The sequence below is a fragment of the Rhinolophus hipposideros genome (genome assembly GCF_964194185.1).
Source record: "Rhinolophus hipposideros genome assembly, chromosome: 16".
NCBI classification, from domain to species: Eukaryota; Metazoa; Chordata; class Mammalia; order Chiroptera; family Rhinolophidae; genus Rhinolophus; species Rhinolophus hipposideros.
This window is the reverse complement of record NC_138062.1, coordinates 25465651-25486268: the sequence shown is the minus strand read 5'-3', so window position 1 is coordinate 25486268 and position 20618 is coordinate 25465651. Positions and strand designations below refer to the sequence as shown.

The 20618-nt window shown below is 37.0% G+C and overlaps 1 protein-coding gene across 2 annotated transcripts; it reads left to right on the top strand.

Moving 5' to 3' along the window:
- The first annotated feature begins 9705 nt into the window (after nucleotides 1–9705).
- On the top strand, nucleotides 9706–19627 carry FGG (fibrinogen gamma chain). Of its 2 annotated transcripts, XM_081076809.1 has the most exons (10): nucleotides 9706–9977; nucleotides 10079–10123; nucleotides 10318–10501; nucleotides 10613–10706; nucleotides 12255–12385; nucleotides 12687–12820; nucleotides 13720–13904; nucleotides 15381–15658; nucleotides 17010–17179; nucleotides 17703–19627. In XM_081076809.1, exons 1-10 carry the CDS (start codon nucleotides 9900–9902, stop codon nucleotides 17715–17717), a joined length of 1314 nt encoding a protein of 437 aa, XP_080932935.1. In that variant the 5' UTR covers nucleotides 9706–9899; the 3' UTR covers nucleotides 17718–19627. The 2 variants fall into 2 exon arrangements, with proteins under 2 accessions (XP_080932935.1, XP_080932934.1); XM_081076808.1 differs by lacking the exon at nucleotides 17703–19627 and having other exon boundaries at nucleotides 9828–9977; nucleotides 17010–17593.
- The last annotated feature ends 991 nt before the right edge of the window (nucleotides 19628–20618 follow it).

Below are 20618 nucleotides of genomic sequence, written 5' to 3'. Positions count from 1 at the left end.
GCATGTTTCTTTACAGCTGAGAGGAGTGTAGTGGTCTGAAATTTAGTTGCAACGTGTAGTTGAGAGGAGTGGTGTGGGAAACCCAAGATCCTGCAACCCAAGACCCTACAAAAAATTCCCAAAAGTAGGCCTGACCCCTCTTACTGGTGCTGGTTGGAGACATAGGTGAGTGAGGTGGGCTAAAGCACCAGACCAGGACAGACAGGCCCAAGAAGGAGGCAGGTGAAGGTCATTTGACTTTCTGTATCATACGCACGATCACTAATCCTGTGTGCTTTAGACATTTTTCTTAAGTTGCAAATTCCTGGCAGAGGTCCAAAACACAATGCTAAAACAATTCTCTCCTTTCTCTACCTTCTAGTATTTTATTTAATTTTTTAAGATTGTACAGTTTGGTTAGGGCCCACTTGTTCCAGGCAAGTGGGAGTGGCTCAGAGGCGTGTGCAGAGCCTTCTCTCTTTATATTTCATACAGTGGATCAGGAGCAACAGTGACAAGTAGTTCTGGGAAATTCTTCCTTGTGCTGTGGCATTCTGGGACTTGTCCAGTTTATTTTAGGACATCATTCAAACTTGGGCTTGTTTCAGTGTCATGTAGTTTTGCTTTTGTTGTCCAAAAAACTAAATACATAGAAAGTCCCCTTCAGTTGAAAAGTCACGGTGAATGTCTCTATCCCCACCTGATGCCACTCAAATGTAGTCATAGAAGAATCACCATGGTTCATCCACGGGCAGCTGCTCTGCACCAGTTTTATAATTGACCCTCCCTGTGGTGTCTGATTAACTTCCTACATCTGTGAACAGATTGTTCTCAGAGACAGATGCTTTCAAGTTTGGTGTACTATGTCTTTTCTTCACGGATCTTGTAAGCCCCTTAATGGTCATGCGCTTGGTCTCAAATTGCATTTTAGTATTCTGTTTGTTTTTTAGTAATATTTGGTATTGAGTAATATTTCAGTGAAATATACTTCATTCAACAAGTGTTGATTGAGTGCACTGTTTTAAGTGCTGCAGATAATAACATAAAAATCCTTGCCTTCATGGGGCCTACATAAAATTTATTTTAATTATTACATGATTATAATAATATCTTAAAATTTTATGGGATTGTGATACCTCATTTAGAAGATCTGGTTAATAAGTTACATTGGGCATATTTTTATGGAGAAGCTTACGTAGGAGGCTGAGAAGTTTGTATTTAATTGGGTCGGAGATAGAGCGTTCTTGGAGGTTTTTGAGGAGAGTGACATCATCAGAGCTCCATCATAGGACATCAGACAGGACAGTAGTGTGTACGTGGACTCTGGTGTGTTGGGGCTAGCTTTCACTGGGTCCCTCTAATTTATTTTCACTAGGTCTCTTACCGCACTGGTCAAATCTCTGACAACCCCAAATCGGAAAAAAAAATACGTATGTTGGCTTCAAACCACCCACCCTCCAGAAGGCCTGCAGGTGGCAATAGTGAGCTCGCCATGAGTTTTATGACTAATCTCACCACAAATCCAGCAAACTGTCACCTTATGTCACCTGTCTTCTTGTCACCCTATGGTAGAGTGCTTTCCAGACCACCGTAGCTCGACCAGCCACTCGCTGGAGTATCTTTCCTTCCCTTAACCCTTCTTTATTTTTGTTCAGAGCCCCTGTCGCCAAATGACATTATATAATATGTTGTTTATTGCCTCCTTCCCTCCACTAGAGTGTAGACGTGACAGCAGGGACTTTGTCTAATTTGTTCATAATTCTGAATGAGAAGGGCCTGGCAAATAGTATGTGCTCAATAAGCACTGGGTCTGAACGTCCAGTGGAGGAACATCATGGGACAGTGTGCAGGGACCCTGTGACCAAATTTTGGGGTGCACATTTGATTAAACATTCTTTCAGGAATTTTCCTAGGATAATTCTGCACAGTGTCAGTGTCAGAGCTAGAGGTGGCTTCCCATATCAGGAAAATAGGAGGAGGGGGTGTGAGGAAGGGGCCTTCGATACCCATAATGAGATGATGCAGTATTAAATATCCATGAAGTGTTAATGGGGAAATTGACCTAGTACAGCATATTGGATGAGACCCACAGGAAGTACTGATATGAGAATATCAGGTAGTTTTCTGACCCAGACGGCTGCGTGATTAAGCAATAGTCTTTCTGGATTTTGGTAAATAGAATTTCCTTTCCTTTGTGTTATTTACAAAAGATGAAACACTGTGTTCTGAATTTTGACTTGCTGTGTTTTGTTATGGATGAGCTTGTCTTAGTGCTGCAGGTAGGTCATTTCTCAGTAACCTACTGGCACAGTAGTTATCAACCAAGGATGTGGTTTATACTCTGGTCTTCCTTGCAAAACATTCAGTAAATATTTGGACTTTTACAAATCATATGTTTGTTTACCAAGGGGAGGTCACTGTTCTACACTGAAGGTAAAGCACACACAGTAATCCTTGTTTCTAGAAAGATGACATATGTCACGGATGAAACAAGGTCCTTCAGAATGTCAATAAAAAGTTAACTTTTATACACAGCATATTCTTTACGGATTTAACTTGGAATTGAAAGGACTATAGTGCTATCACAGTTAAGTAGTAAACTAACCCAAGTAGTTAGAATTTAACACTAAGATACATGTCTTATAAGTATTTCATTTGCCCTCACTCAGGACTTAAGTTTAAAGCAAATGTGGGCACTAAGATGAGATGAATCTTTTTGTTGATCTAATAACATTTTCTATTCTTTCTGCTTTCCCTCCTTCTTTGGGAATACTATACAATTTTTTTCTCGAAAGATAATTTATTTGACAAAATCACCACAGTTCTCCTCAAACAGAGGAATGTAACTTGGCCCCTTTGTTTTGGTTTATTTTGACACACTCACTTGCTCTTGTAATTATTCTGGGGATCACATTTAGTGGTGAAAATTCTTTCAGAGGGTAGGGGATATCAAATTGTAAATTACATGAAGCTAGAAACAAACCAACCAACCAGGACCTCAGTTACAGACCAATTTGGCACAGCAAACACTGAAATCTAACTTCTCCATTTCAGTTTGTCTCAATCCAAGGCAGCTTCAGAACATCTCTTAATCTCCAGCCAGTATGGAAAATGGCTGATTCTTGGCCATTTTTGGTTCTGGATATAATTCCAATTGGGTCAATCCTTCTTTCTCTAGGCATTCAGTTGCTTAATTTTCTAAAGTCCATCCATAGAACTTTTTGAACACCCTTTCTCCTCTGCCAAACACCCCCATTGATATATCTGATGAAGCTTTATGGAGTTAAGAAGCTCAAAACCTATGCTATGGCTGCTGCCCTGCCCCCAGTGAAAACTCCATCTTGTTTTTCTGTCTTTGATTTACATAATGAAACTAAAAGCACATTGTTCATAGACTCCCTAAAAACATTTCATTTTCACTTCCTCTGGGCTATTTTTATAAACAAAGCAAATATATTAACAGATAACTTTGTTTCCCTTAGTAGGGTATTTGTACTATTAGGTTGGACTGATGTTCAACATGTCAACACGTCATTTTCTTTCTGCCTATTTTGAGAAAATCCAATTCTGAGGACTCGAGTTATAAATTTAGCTTAGGTCTATAAATGGTTTACTTCTTAGAAAAATAGACATATTATTGTCAACATTGATTTGAGCTTCCTTGGACCTCCCAATGGATGTATCTTCCTTTAAGCTATTGAGAGAATTCAACTCATCAAGTCCTATTGAACTTGAACTATGTGGTGAGCATTGAAAAACTGCTTCCATCTATAATTGAACTGAAACACAAGCATTATAAAATAATCAAAATCTAAGTTTGAGGAAGACTGTAAAAGATTATCCCAACCTTCTTTCTAACCCAGAAAAGGAGATACAGAGGCAGATTAGATAGACAGATAAGATAGATGTAAATATGTGTTCATACAATCACACACACACACACATTATCTATCATCTATCTATCTATCTATCTATCTATCTATCTATCTATCTAATCTATTTACACATCATATTTTTAAATCCACAACCTCTGCTAAGAAATTTTCTATCTATGAATCATTTCAATAATAACATTTTGTATTTATATTTCACCTTAGATAAAGAAGTGTTTCATGATTATATTTAGAGGCATGTTTAAGTGTACAGGCATTGGGTCCATGGGTTTGAATCCCTGTTCTGGTAGGGACGTTGCGTATATCATCATCACCTCTCAAAGACTCCCTTCATTTATAAGATGCAGGTAATCATATCTACTCCCTGAGCTTGTTGTGAGGGTTAAATGAGAGTACATACAAAACAACAATAATTAAACAACAGCATGACATTGAGCAAAAAGAAGATGCTTAAAAGTGGTGTCTCTTTCTATTATTCCTTCAGACCTACATCATTTTTTACCAGGTCAAGAAGTCTTACATTACCTCTACCAAATCAAATTTAAATTCAGCAAACAATTTTGGAGGAGAGATGGAAAAAAAAAAAAAACAGACAAGGGGCTCATAGAGTGAATTATCAATATACATGAAGACTGTTAGCAGTAGATGTTAGATTTTCAAATCAAAATACAAACAGTTGGATGAAAGACAATTTGGGAAACTATTATTTCAATAAGCAAGCCCATTGACCTCTCTGACTTGAAGTAATTATTTTGCTATATGTACTAACTATGATCTTTTCCCAAGAAACAAACCTGGAAGTAGAGAAAACTTGGTTTAAGAAATATTCTTCATCCCTGGAACTCATTAATTTATAATTTAGCAGAGGAAAAAAATAGCCCAAACATGGAAAAGAACAACTAGTTAAAATTTAATAAATGTAGTTACTGAATGTAGGACCAAGGTAGACCACTAAGTCACTGTTGGCCATTTTCTCTCAGAGGACATCTTATCTACTAGGACTCTGATTTATGACTTGAGATTGTGGTAAAAAGTAAGTCTTTTCTCTAAAATTGTCATAACACATCTCAAATTCCAAGGCAAGTCAGCAAAAAGCCAGGAATACAAGTACTATTCTAAAATTAAGTAAGATAGAATTTCCAATTTCTTCAATTTAACTGTTTATTAACCTGTGCATATGGGATTATATACTATATACATAAGATTTAACACAAAGTTATGTGTTACCTTAAATTCAACAAATCGATAGTTTATGGGTTTCAGCAAAAAGAACCATATTAACAGTATGCTTTGTCTGACACACTTTGCTTGAACCGTGTTACTCATAGGAAGTACACCTTCTCAGAAGGCCTGCAGTCTTTGATTGATGGAATTAATTTAGGTAGAATCTACACCTAAATTAGACAACCAGATGCTTTCTTCTCTGGAGACATTACAGAATCAGCTTGCAGTTAGTTGCAACAGATTATGTGTTAGAGAACTTTCTATAGCTGGAAAAACAAAGCTCGTTCCCCGTGCTCTAAATCTACCAATAATGGCCCCTCTTACAATTCTATGAAATGAAATACAAAAACCTGTTGTCACTTTAGAACATTTGTTAATTCATAAGCCTTATAAACATTTACTTAGCACTTTCTGTGGATCAGGCAATGTGCTCAGCGCATTATTTCACTGAATCTGGTAACAGTCCTATGAAGTATTATTATAAATACTATTTCTATTTTACTAACACTATACTGCAACTCAGAGAGGTTAAGTAACTTTTACTGAGTGACAGAGCTACATAGTAAGTTGTAGAGATGGGATTCAAACCCAGGCTTACAGAGTCCAAAGTTCTTAACAACTGCTTATGCATATTCCCAATTGAGCTATAGTCTTCTTAAAAAGCAATGCCGTAGTCACCTTTTATATTCAAATTTAAAAAAAATCAAGAAACAATTACTAATACAACAAATAAATCATTGTGAATAATCAATAATTATATATTTTAATTACATGTTTTGGGTAGGTAATATGTGCATATATTCAAAATTCTAAGTAGACAGAGAAAATGAAGCCTTTTTTTTTTCCAATCTTGTCCTTCATTCTCTGTCCCATACTTCTCCACAGAGGCAAACACTGGTGGAGTCTAGTGTGTAATCTTGAAATGATATTCAATGTATACAGTAACATGTATGTATATGTATTCTGTTGTCTTTTTGTATTTTGCCTTTAATGTTTTATATAGTAGTTTTTGATTTCGTGTTTGGCTGGGAAGTTGTTTTTTTTAAGGTAGTCAAAATTTATGAATATTTTCTGGGCGTTTGTGTCATATTTAGATAGACCTTCCATATTCAAGTATTATGATTGCCTCATATTTTCTTCCAGTAATTTTGTGGATTCCTCTTTTATACTTCAATATTTGTTAATCTGTAATTTATTTTGGTATAAAAAGTTAAGTATGCATGTCTCTTAATTTTTCCCCCAGAAAGCTTCCCAGTTGTCCTAAAACCATATTCATGCCATATATTTAATAATTTTTTCTATCTTCACTGATATGTAATACCAACTTTATCATAGTAAACCTCAAAATATATTTAGGCCTATGTCTTGACAGTACTTATCTACCTAATATGGACCTAATATTATATTATTTAAAAAATTATGGAATTATAATGTGTTTTATATACTACTTGAGAGAGATTTTTGTCCTCCTTCTTCATGTTTAGAAATTTCCAAGATAATTTTCTCTTTTATCATTTAATCTAATTCTGTAAAAAGGAAAGAACACAAGAAGGAGAAAGAAAAAAATAATCTTGTTTATAGTTTTATTGGAATATCAGTACAGTTATAAATTATTATGGAAATCACTGACATTTTAATTGATTCTTTTTATTTAGAAATAGAGCATGATTTTTCATTTTTCCAATTTTTATTTTATATCCCTATTGTTTGGAATTTTTAATGATATTGATTTTGCCTATCATTTGTTAAATTTTTCTTTAGGTATTTTATCTAGTTGTATGTGTGTAATTGAAATTGTAAGTGAGATTTTTTTCATCCATTATGTGTTCTAACTGGTTGTTGTTTTCATAGATGATAGCTATTGATCTCTGATTAGTAATTTTACACACCTACCTTATCAGTAGCTACTTTCTGATTATTTATTTCCTTTTACATAATTACCCTTGCCGAAGTCACTTATTTTTGCAATTTGGAAATTTTGAGAGATATTAGAAGTATAAACTTTAAAGACTTACTTTCATCACAATTTAATTTAATGCCATCAAATCACTATTGAGTGTTAAATATTACTGTGCTAGATGCAGTAACCATAAAAATAAGTTTACCATCTAATGAGATGGACACTGTGTGTATATATACGATACAGGGTTTGCTATAAATGCCATGAAAGAGGCAGAGCTGGCCTCTGGAGTTTTGGGTTTTGTTTTGGAGGACATTGGAGGCACAAAACAGGATCTTCAGGTGGATAGCAATTTAGCAGGCTGAGATGCAGGAGTGTGATAAAGGCAATCCAGGCAGAGGCAGCTACATATGAAAAAAAAAGTCTGAGAGCACTGTATGTTGTACATTAGGGGAATGTTATGTAATTCCACTGGGTAGACTAGAAGGTATAAAAAAATGGAATCAAGAAAGAGAAAGCAGCAAAGGTAGGAAGGAAGAATCATCATGTTTATATTCATTATAGTGGGAAATAGGGAGTCGCTGAAGGTTTTTGAGCAGGTGAGTGTCATAATTAGACTACAGTGTAGGAAGATTAACCTGTCAGCAGTGTGACAAATGGTTTCGAGCAGGAAGTGACTGGAGTGGAGGAAGAAAGATCAGACAAGCAGTCTAGACAGGAAATAAGAAGGCCTCCTCTAGGATGTTGGCAGTGGAAATAGAAAGTAGGAATAAAATAGAACAGACATTGTGAAAATAGTTTTAAAAACAAGCTTCGACAACTAAGTAGACAAATAGGTAAGGAGATGAGGAAGATTGGGAGACTTTAATTGGCTGGTGGTGTGATGATATGATTGGCAATAACTGGTAAGGCAGAGAAGGGAAGTATTAAAGAGGAGAGAAAAGGCAACAAATGTGTTTTGATATATTCACTTGATTATAATAATTATTAATTATATACTGACTAGGAACATTTATCTTTGTTTCAAGTCAAAACATAACTATTTCTTCGTAGAGATTTAGGGTTAAAGTGTTAGCATTTCTTTCAGTCTAGATGTATTTCTTCCACTAATGTATTTAATCAAAATCTGCAGAACGCTTAGTTTCAGAGGAGGAAATGAGGGATAACCCAAAAGTAGGGATATTGATAATAGTGGAAAGGCACAATTATCAATTATCAATAGGAGATGATGGTAAATGTGTTTTCCCAATATACCAGGAAGCTCTAGGGAGAGAGCAAACAGGAAAACAGGACAGCCCTTCTCTAATATCTCATTTTACCCCTTTTCTTCCTGCTATGCTTCTAGTCACATATATGAGAGGTGGATTTTTCTAGTCCTTGCCTCTGTATCCAGGCTTTCCTTTGAGGTGACTAGATGGAAACTAAGGAAAAAACGAGGTAGGCTCCTGACTCGTTTTCCCTCTGTGGCCGATGTGGTGCCATGCCAGCCAGTTTTTCAAGACAAAGGGAGAGTGTCGTGCAGGGTCTCAGCTCCCACTCCCCGCCCAAGAACGCAGGACACGGTAAGGCCAAACAGGAACACCCACGGAGCCATAGATAGGGGAGTCAAACCAATATATTCTCGCTGGCGGTTAGGCTGGAGACACAGGAAGCAGGATCTACATAATCTGCCTAACAGCAGTCCGCGCTTGCCAGCCACCATCTTCTTGCTAGCCCCCATTCCTTTCCTGCTAGCGTAGCCACCAGCCATTATATTAGTGGCCAATGGCCTACGGGTTACAGCTGACGGCCAACTAGCCACAGCTGCTGGCATCTGATCACAGTTGATGGCCATTTACTACCCGAGCCAGCACCTTTCTATGTGAGGCCGAGAGCCTGGAAACTGTTTTTTGGGGTTTTGTCCCCACAGAGAGTCGAGCTTAACAGCTCACTGAGAACCTTGAAAATGGTCAACATATAAGGGAAGGGGGTCAAGAAGTACGAACTTCCAGTTATAAAATGAGTAAGTCCTGGGGAAGCAATGTACAGCATGGTGACTAGCGTTAATAATACTGTATTGTTTATTGGAAAGTTGCTAGTAGAATAAATCATAAAAGTTTCATCACTAGAAAAAAATGGCATAATTATATGTGGTGACGGATTTTCACTAGGCTTATTTTGGTGATCATTTTGCAACGTATCCAAATATCGAATTATTATGTCGTACACCTGATACTAATATAATGTTATATGTTAGTTATATCTCATTAAAAAAAAGGAAGAAAAGATAATGGTCAGCACAGAGGGCCAGGAATATATTCCCAGTGTCCTTTGTTTTTAGGAATACTGACAAATTGGGACTTTGTGGAAAGCAAAGTCTTCTTGCCATAGCCACAGGTTCAAGATAATTGTTACCTAATCCCTGGGCTAAGAAAGGGCTTTCCGTAATTTGGGCTATGGTACCAGGCTCTATCTTAAGGTTGTGTTGGGTTTGTTCTGATCGAGGTCAGCTGGCTGGGTTTGTTCAGGTAGAGGTCAGCACCGTGTTTGCTCTCCCAACCGCATACTGGAAGAAGTTGCATCATACAGCCTCCCAGGCTCCCCTCCTCTTAGCAATGGCTAATGCTTCACTAACATTTGCAGATGAATTGGCTGCAGAGGAGAAAGGTGGAGTTGGGCCAAAAAGGAGGAGCTTAAACCTGTGTGCACCATCTGGGAACCTGAGTGAGCATAGGCTGGGGGTCAGGATGAGGAAAAAGAGATGGGAAAGACTTCCCCCCACTTCCTGGTAAGAAGGCCCCGTGATCAGCTGGAGCCACTGGCAATTCTGGCCATCCTCGGAACTTACATAAAGGGACAATTGGAGCCTGAAAGTCCACAGTGCTGACACTTACAGGGCTTGGAGCACAGGGCACCCTGACATCATGAGTTGGTCTTTGCACCCCCGGAGTTTAATCCTCTACTTCTACACTTTTGTATTGCTCTCTTCAACATGCCTGGCAGTAAGTGTGCTGTCCACAAAATACATTTGTTTCAAATGGAAAGCTGAAAAATAAGAAAATATGTGATAAACTAGTGAAATTTCTGTATTTTTCTCCTCTAGTATGTCGCTTCCAGAGAAAACTGCTGCATCTTAGACGAAAGATTTGTAAGTAGTTTTTATGTTTTTTGCTGTGTTTGGACTGGAGAGGGTCAGAAGAATAAAAGGAATTCTTTCACAAATGTTATTTGGCATTTTAAACTCTGTTTTTAACATAGTCTAGGTTGTACCTATTTTTATTAATAGATTTTTAAGTGTAGCTTTTATCCAGATTTTAAATCATTCTACTGTTGTATTTTCAGGGTAGTTATTGCCCAACTACATGTGGAATTGCAGATTTCCTAAATAATTACCAAACCAAAGTAGACAATGATCTGCAGGCGTTGGAAGACATCTTAGGTGAAGCTGAAAACAGAACATCACAAGCCAAAGAACTGATCAAAGCCATTCAAGTCATCTATGATCCTGATAAACCATCACGGCCAAGTGAGAAACCAAATACTACTGACTGAGAAAATAATTGGTGAAGTCCTTTTGATGTTGTGTTACTGGTTCTATTTGCCTAAGCATTTTTATGTTTCTGATCCCATATTACAGATAGGATAGAGGCTGCTACTAATAATTACAAGAAAATGATGGAAGATATTATGAAATATGAAGCAACGATTATAGCACACGAAACAAATATTCAGTAAGCATTTTTGTTTTAACTTATTCTCCAAGAGTGATTTTTTTATGTAACATTTTTAAAAATTTATTATAAAAGCTTTTTTATTTAATATTCCAAACCTCAGTGGAAGTAATCTCCCCCCTCCCTTCTAATGTCCAATTGGCATTATGCCTAACCATCTTGAACATAATGGAGGTAGGATTTTTTAGTGCAACATGAATTGTATTGGGTTATATAATTGCTTTTTAATTATCATGTGGGAGAAAAGTGTTCTAATGTCTTCAAATGCTGTTATGACCATATTTATCAAAATGTACCCCCCACTCCCACTTGTTTAACAATATAAATTCAAATGGGAATTTGGGTGCTGAAAATAAAATTCTCTTTATAAGACTGTCAAGTTGGTGGTGAGGAATTAGCAAGAAGAGGCACAGGAAGGATCTTGGCTACAAAAGTAAATTACATTGAAGGTAGAGCAGAAAAACATGTGTTTTAAAAGACTAAGTGTAACAAGCATTGTAAAGCTATACTGATCATGGCACAAGGACTCTGAAGTTATATATTCTCCTCCCTTCACTCGAAAGTAAAATGTCTCTGTTAACAACTTTCCAGGGACTCATAAACTTTCTGAACATAGCGTTTCAGATGCAATTCTAGTTTCTTCCTCATTATTTTTTTTTTTCTAAATTGTTTTCAAAGCAAGGTAAGGAATGGCATTAAATGGTGGATGGTGGCTAGGAAGAAGTGGCCCAGGCGGGATTTCTCCTCGTTTTGGTATCAGAGGCCATGGTTATTGTTGTGATTATTACTAGCATTATAAGTCATGTTATTATTGCCCATCATTGTAATTGAAAGAGACTATTGTGCAGAAATTTTCTAAGGCACAGTGAAGGAAAGGAGTGGTCAGATAGTTTGTTTATTCTTTTTGACTTCAAAGAAAGACACAACAGTCTATGCATCGTCGATAGTTTTCTATCATTTCGGAATATGTACGAGCAACCCTGTGAAAAACTACAAAAGCAGGGATTTTTACCTCCCCCAGCCTCTTTTTCCCAAAGCTATGTAAATAGAAACATTAAGAAGATAGGGAAAGTGTCTTCATTGTTTTATTTTAGGTAAGATAATGTCCCTGACACTTTTCTCAGGTAAGTTATAATTGAAGTCCTTAAATAGATTCTCGGTAAATCCACAAATGAAAAGGAATAATGCTTCCTTCAGCACATGTGAATTAATGAACAGTCTTTCCCTAAGAATATCGCATTATAAGAATAATTACCAGATGGTCTTCCTTTAACCAGACCCTTCACCCACTTGGGTCGTTATCTGCTTGGAATGAGCATTGTTTAATGACCATGACATTTTTTATTGACAAGGACTTTGTTATCTTCTTTTCAGAAAGCTTAGAATTTTAAGTCACCTCAATTTAGTAACATAATTTTACAATTTTTCTAAGAATGGAATAACTTACCAGGAAATAATTCTTGAGAAGATAAGGTAGTATTTTTAAATTAAAATGCAAAATTATGCCTCTGAAAGAAATACTCTATTATCTTACTCTTCTGCTTGTAGATTTTTGCAGGACATATATAATTCAAACAATCAAAAGATCATTAACCTGAAACAGAAGGTAGTCCAGCTTGAAGCACAGTGTCAGAAACCTTGCAAAGATGATGTACAAATACATGAGACAACTGGGAAAGGTAAGTGAAAGGTTGATATTGGGATGATGTCCATCAAAGCTAATATACAAAGTAAAGGAGAATTTATGTATTATAGTACATAGGAGTAATTTTGAAAGTGTCTAGCCATTAAATCTAAGGTGTCCAAGTGCTTAGACTTTTTTTGATTAGCTAAAAATAGTTTGAAAGGAAAGCTGATGTGAGAAGTAAGAAAATGCTTCTTGGGAAAAGGACTGGTGTGCAACATGTTAAAATCTCATTTTCAAGGCTGACACCGTCTTTCCTGGATTTCAAACTACAGTGAAAGTTTCTTCTTCTTCAGATTGCCAAGACATTGCCAATAAGGGAGCCAAGGAAAGTGGGCTTTACTTTATCAAACCTCTGACTTCTAAGCAGCAGTTCTTAGTCTACTGTGAAATAGATCAATCTGGAAATGGATGGACTGTGCTTCAGCAGGTATGTGTTCCCTCACCATGTGTATTTCGTAAACACCACGCTGAACATCTGCCCTATGCCAGATACTTTTCTAAGCACCTTATGAACATTAACTCAGTTAATTATCATAATTTCCCTGTGACGTAGCTACAATTATTACCTCTTTTCATAGAGGAGGAAATTTAGGTACAAGAGGTTAAGTAACTTGCCCAAGATCACTAGTAACAGAGTCAGGATTTGAATCTAGGCATTCTGGCCTGTGCTCTGACTCCATGTTGGCATGGCTGTTGTAGATTCATGATAGCATGTAATCGCAGTATCATAGTGACAAAAAACTAGAAGGGACTTCTTTCATCAGGTAGATCAAGACGTACAGCTGGCTGCCCATTACAAGAAGATGAAGTCCCCTTAGAGGATACAGTTGAGCTATTCCAAGACAAGGACCCTCTGTTTCCTTTGCCAGCCCCTGGCAGCCTCTGCAATACTTTTACCTGGTTTACCTTTGATCACTGTTACAACTTATCCTGCAGGGGGAGTGAGTGACTAAAGCTCCAGGTTGTAGACAAATTGAGCAATGGGTTGACCTTTCCACTATCAGTACAAGAATCAGCAATATCAGGCGAGAGTTCTGAAGTCCTCTAGATGTCTTAAAAATTACCACTAAATTAGAATTTGCCATGTGCCCCGCACTTTTAAGTATTTCTCTTACATTCTGTCGTGCAATCCCTTCAAGAACCCTAAGAAGTAAGCATCATTATTCCTATTTGAAAAATGAGGAAACTGAGACAACTTGACCAAGGTCATTTGTTTAGTAAATGATAGAATCATACCCTCCATATTTTCGACAAATATTTATGGCATTTTCTTTATGTGCGCTGATAATCTGTTCTCTCCTTTTGCCCATGCACTTGTGTAATTAGAGGCTTGATGGCAGTGTGGATTTCAAGAAAAACTGGATTCAATACAAAGAAGGGTTTGGACATCTGTCTCCTACTGGCACCACAGAGTTTTGGCTGGGAAATGAGAAGATTCATTTGATAAGCACACAGTCTGTTATCCCATATGCGTTAAGAGTGCAGTTGGAGGACTGGAATGGCAAAATCAGGTACTGTTTAAAAATGACTTCTAACTCTTTGTTGTCTGGAATGTGTACTTTTCCAACCATCAACAGACCAATGGCAAAACCAGCCTGACAAATGAAAAGAGCACATCCAGCTATTTTCCCCGGAAGTCAATTTGATTCTTGAGCAGTTCAAAGAGATAGGTCCTATCCAGGTTGAATGTGAGTGTTTCGGTTCAATCTACTTACCTTGGAACCATACAGAACAACAGCTAATATTTACTCAGCATTTAACATTTACCAGAAATTGAGCCTAAAGTTATAATGTAACTGAATCCTAGTAACTCTTTCATGAGGCAGGTACTGTAATTAATCCCATTTTACAGATGAACTTTCCCAAGGTCGCATTGCAGGTATATGGTAAAAGTTAGATTTGAACTCAGGTACTTTGATTCCACACTCCATCCTCTTAATGAAAATCATGGTTGAAAAGTGAATGCAGCCACTTCAGATTTCCTGGTGCTTTAATGACCATTCATTCAGTGAAATTCACAAGCTACCTTAAAATTAAATCAGCTACCTCCTTTAGTAAGGTAGAGTCCTCTCTATGCTCAGAACTATCTGGGAGCTTTGAGCATTCTATCTCAAATTAAAGTTCAGAACACTATCCAACTCTCTTGTTATAGCTATGAAATCATTATGCTCTGTGTCCAAACACATATTTTTATTTTTTAAATTTTTACTCAGAAAGTACCACAGCCAGTAGATTTGCTGCTGTGAGAACATCTCCAATTTCCCAGGTACTGAAGGTCAGAGAAGAAACTAAACATTTTCTGGAAATGTCTGTTCATGCACCAAGACCCATGCTTCCCTGCATTCCATAGAATTCTGGCCCTCACTCACAATTTTTCTCCAGGGAAGAATCTCTCTCTGTGACCCTACAGTTCATGTTTTATGGGCCACCCAGGGAAGACTTCTTTTATGTGATGCTCTAGAAGCCCTCCTTCTTGCCAGTACCACACTGCCCTGGGAAAGAAGAACCCTGTTAGGCCTCACTCTCCAGATAGCATGAGTGGCTAACAGGGCTGTAGCTCCTTCACTTTTGGTGCATTAATTAGTGGTCACTCACTGTCAGCTAATTACTATGGTCTATGATAACTGAGTGTACAATGAAAAACACTTCGATAAAAGTGGAAAATATAAAGTTAGATTCATCCATACATCTAGATTTGATATTAGAAACTTATATTCAAAAAGTATTAAAATGGCTGATGGTTTTAGTTTTCACTGTGATTCCCTGAAGGCATCTAGACCCATCCTGTGTGGTGTGATGCCGATAAGCTCTGAACTGTTCATACAGTCATCGCCTCTTGCCAAATTTGCAGAAAACTTTATTCAGGGAGCACATTTCCGACTTAAGAAGCAAAGTTAAAAATTCTGAACAACTGTCCTTTGGAAGAGAGAACTTCTGACATCCATAATGAGGCTGGAGATGTGATGTCTCTATTCCCTTATTTATAGTACTGCAGACTATGCCATGTTCAGGGTGGGACCTGAAAATGACAAATACCGCCTGACATATGCCTACTTCATCGGTGGAGATGCAGGAGATGCCTTTGATGGCTATGATTTTGGAGATGATCCTAGTGACAAGTTTTTCACATCCCACAATGGCATGCAGTTTAGTACCTGGGACAATGACAACGACAAGTTTGAAGGCAACTGTGCTGAACAGGATGGATCTGGTTGGTGGATGAACAAGTGTCATGCTGGCCACCTCAATGGAATTTATTACCCAGGTATGGCTTTCTTCCTTAGACATTGAGATAGTGTGTAGTCTATAATTTTATGAAAAATATAAATAGATATAAGGAAATGAGAAATTATTAATGAAGGTATTAGAGGACTTATTATGTAGTTCTTGATTTTAAACCAGAATTGGAAATACTATGCTTATACCTCAAATTGGTCCCTCTACAAGAAATCTACCTGCTGCAAAATATCCAGTGATTTGTCATTGCCACAATCAGAGTTGACACATTGGGTTATGGTATTGCCTCCAGACTTACCATATATGTAATCTGGATGCATTAATATTACCATATTTGTGCTTGTTAACACATTTACCTGTCTCGGCTTCCCATGAGCAATGTAGCAGATATAACCAGTGTGCAGGTGTCTGAAGTAAAGAGCAGGGAGTTAATGGTAAGGGCAGGGGTCCCTGAAAGCTTGAGAGGAATCCAGCCTAAAGAGTATAGACACTTATTTTAGGATTGGGGGGAGCAAGCTAGAGCTTGCTCTAAGGCTGGAGTAGTTCTGAACACTGGTTTTACTTACTGAGAAACTGTTGTTACTATCCAATACTTATGTATGGAGAAGCCCTACTAATGCTAAAAAAATGAGTCATCTTACCTCCTCAGGGCACTGTCCTAGCCAATAGATGATTTAAAATCCTCTTAAAAATTATTTAAATTTCTTTTTGGTTTTTACAACTTTTTTTTTAAGAAATCTAATTTATCTTTGCACCTACAAACCATATAATTAGAAGAAATTCTCAGGAAGGATGCTTGATCCATATGACGTAAAGCAGCCATGTTGATAGCCTGTGGTACACACCAGTATTACACTCAGACAATCCCTTACAAAACTACATGAGCTCTGGTGCCCAGGAACAAGGAGAAGGCAAATTAACCTAATCTCCATTTTATAATGGAGATGTGAAATAACACTCCAGAACCGTTTTCTAAAGTTCCTCTACTTTCCATTAAAATTGTGTTTTCAGATGACCTGTGAATTGTGACTCCTGCCATTCTCACCTGCTTGCAGAAAGATGATCTGTAATAGCAGAGTCCAGGATAGTTAAGCTTAGGGAGAGAGACCAATTGGGGAAATTGGGGTTCTGTTAGTAGTGAATATAATTAAAGTATGGATGCAACCAGGAAGTACAACACAGGTGTAACAGGTTGTTTAATAATAAATTTATTTTAATTATAAATTGAGAGTTTAGGAATCTTTAGGGATATTTTCAGTTAGTTGATAACACTATACATTTGATGTGATAATGGACTACATAATTGACAGTTCTTTACAAATTTTTTTGAGGTAATGTAATCCAAGAGCAATGATATGTACATCTACAATTTGTCTTAGGTGGCACTTACTCAAAAGCATCTACTACTAATGGTTATGATAATGGCATTATTTGGGCCACTTGGAAATCCCGTTGGTATTCCATGAAGAAAACCACCATGAAGATAATCCCATTCAACAGACTCACCATTGGAGAAGGGCAGCAGCACCACCTTGGGGGAGCAAAACAGGTCAGACCAGAACATCATGTTGAAATAGAATATGAGTAAATCATTTTATGCTGAGAATTAACTGTTCATTTCTATGAACCCACAAAGTTTCAAAAATTTTTCTGAAAGTTTCTTCTCATTTTCTCTTACCATATTTATTTTGTCTTTTATTAAGGATATTTAGCCTTAAATGGAAATTAAAACTTACTTTGGACTGTATTACTGAACTCAAATTACTGAACTCAGAGTTATTTAGAATTTGTTTACTTGTTGAGATAACAGTCTAACATGTTTCCTAGGTATATATATGAAATAATAGCCATATTTTTTTTACATTTTTATTTTCACATGTCACTGTGTCTTGGTAATTTTAAAAAATTATTCCTTAAATATTTTAATATATACTAATAAAATAGGACTAAATTCTAGCATTTCAAATGCCTAAGTATTTTTTCCATGTGTATTCCCCTAATTTATTCATATTTAATTCTTTTTAAATGGAGGTAATTGTATCTTTTTAATATATTTTTTGTTTTGGTCATAGGCTGGAGACATTTAAAAGACAATTTCAAAGTGATATACTTTTTTTAAAGGACTTTATCTGAACAGAGAAATATAATATTTTTCGTATGGGACAATGGACTTGTAAATCCTCACTTCATTTTAAGAAAAAAAGAACCCATGTTGAAAACTCCACTAACAGTTTTATGCTGGTGATAATTTATCTACATGCCATTTCAATAAACATTTTGTTTCCTAAGACTAGATACCGGCCACATTTTACTGACCATTAAAAATCATCACTTTCCTTCTAGTTAGTAATTACAGTTGGGTAATTATCAGTAGTTGCTGAGTCCTTGCTTTATGCTAAACATTGTACCTACCTCTAGGGGAGTAATGCAAGAAATAGAAATCATGGATTTTGCCGTCCAGGGCATATAAGACAAACACAAGAAAATACAGTAACCCAAGGTGACAAAATTTGAAATAAAAACATAAATACAAGTCACAATCACATAACTAAGGTTCATAGTACCCAAAGTGCAGCTGGAGACAAAGGCTTTGGGGATTCTCCCTAAAAAGCCTTTTGACTCCAGACCCCTGTGGCCAGATGTGGATTCTCTGAAAGGACAGCAATTCAGGGCAGAGAGCTTTAGGGAACATTCTGCTCAATCCCTCACTGGTAAACAACAAGGTTAACAGAATAGAACCATTACATCATTCTGATGCAGGGATACAGAGTTTTTAGCAGCCAGAGATCAGGGAGCACCAACTTTCTGTAAGGAATAGCTAAGTCTATATAAATTGGCGGCATAAGGTTGACCGTGTAACATAATTAACCAAATCTATGAGGGGAGGATCAGGTTGTTCTGAAATCCTGAGCTTTGGCTTTGGATTCTCTTCTCTTCCATAATTTCTTAATTCTCTCATTTCTTTGTCCTCATGAGTCCTAATTTTAAAATATCCAATTGAGATAAAAAGAATAAGTCAACTTCCAGATATACAACCAAGTACTTGTGAGGCTTTGGGAAATAGGAACATTAATTCATTGTTTGCAACACTCATTCATGCATGCATGAAGCATTCATTCAACAAATGTTTAATGAATGAATTCCTTCATTGTACTGGCCACCGTGCTGGGTATTGGGAATATATGTAGTTGTGTCCTCCTCTCTCCCAAACCTGCTCATTCCATCCAGTTCCCAAGTTCCAAAAAAACCAGTGACTCATCCTCCAGTCTTCCTTATTCTTCACACCCCATATCATCAAATCTGTCAAATCCATCTCCTAAGTATTTATTACATTCATTTATTTTTCTATACACACTGCCACATTTTGCTTAGGATATACAACAGCTCTTGCAAGCACAATGGCAATCACTTCTTTCTTGCCCTCCATCATGCCTCTGACCTTGCCTGCTCCCACCTGGTCATGGTTCAAATTACTTCTAAACACAGAATGCATATAGTCTACCCTTTGTGAATCTACGAAGTCCTTTACGTGAGCAATTTGGTCATAGGAAGAGTTATATAAATATTAAGTTTTGATGCAATAATATCACACCAGTGATTTATCCCAAGAAAATCATTTTTGAAAAAGAAAATAGCTATATAGCCACATATTTAATGACAGTGGCAAATTAAGAAATTATTTAACAGTGGAAGAATGGATAAGCAAGGTGGTTTATTCGTTCGATGGAGTAGAAAGCAATGGTTATATAATCATTGTCTTAGTATGAATGTGGAAACATTTCCAAAGTAAGAAGTGAAATTTTAAGATAAACCAATTCTACAATAATAATATAAAAAGTATATATGCATATACATTTCAAATAAAATACAATCATGTGTATTTTATGCATGACATATATGCATAGTTTATATGTATTTCTTCTCCCACAACCAATCTGTAATGTAAAATTTAACGAAAATACTAAACACAAAATAAATATAAAGAAGTCCAAAAGTTTCTGGTGTTTCCCATGGTCATTTGTCAAATGGTCCTTCTGAAAAATCAATATAACATTCACTCAAAAACACTTTGGAACCCTCTCTGTTTACGGGTGTCCCAATACCCATTTGGTCTGCATGTTGTGTCACCCAGCGCTAATTGGTAGGGAGGGGCTTCCAACTCTCTTTTTGTACACCTCCATATGTTTGACTTATTGTAATGAATACGTATTAATTTTGTAATTAATTTTAAAACCTATGAGGTAGAAAAAAACATGAACTTCAAAATTCTATTTGCTTAGTTATTAAGTGGTGAATATTGAAGGGCTAGTTCGTTTAAGAACTAAGTGATACAGGGCCGGTGGCTCAGGCATTTGGAGCTCCGTGCTCCTATTCGAAGGCTGCCTGTTCGATTCCCACATGGGCCAGTGGGCTCTCAACCACAAGGTTGCCGGTTCAACTCCTTGAGTCCTGTAAGGGATGGTTGGCTGCGCCCCCTGCAACTAGTAACCGCAACTGGACCTGGAGCTGAGATGCGCCCTCCACAACTAAGACTGAAAGGACAACAACTTGAAGCTGAACGGCACCCTCCACAACTAAGATTGAAAGGACAACTTGACTTGGAAAAAAGTCCTGGAAGAACACACTGTTCCCCAATAAAGTCCTGTTCCCCTTCCCCAATAAAATCTTATATATATATATACTTTTTTTTTTTTTAAAGAACTAAGTGATACAAAGAGTTCGGGGCCTCATAGATACCGATTATTTTTCTTCACAGCTCAAATCAACAGGTAACTATTGCTCAACCCTTCCCTTTACTTTCCTGGGCATAAAAAAACTCAGGTAACTGCAAAATTGTCAAGCTAAGTACAAAGCGATATGCATGGTCACACACTTTGAAAAACCTACAGAGGGTAGTTTCCAAAAAGGAGGGTACTGGTACAGATGTACAGCTGGCACAAAAAATTCTCCTCCTTTGGGGACTTGGGGAAAAGACCCAGTGACCTGAT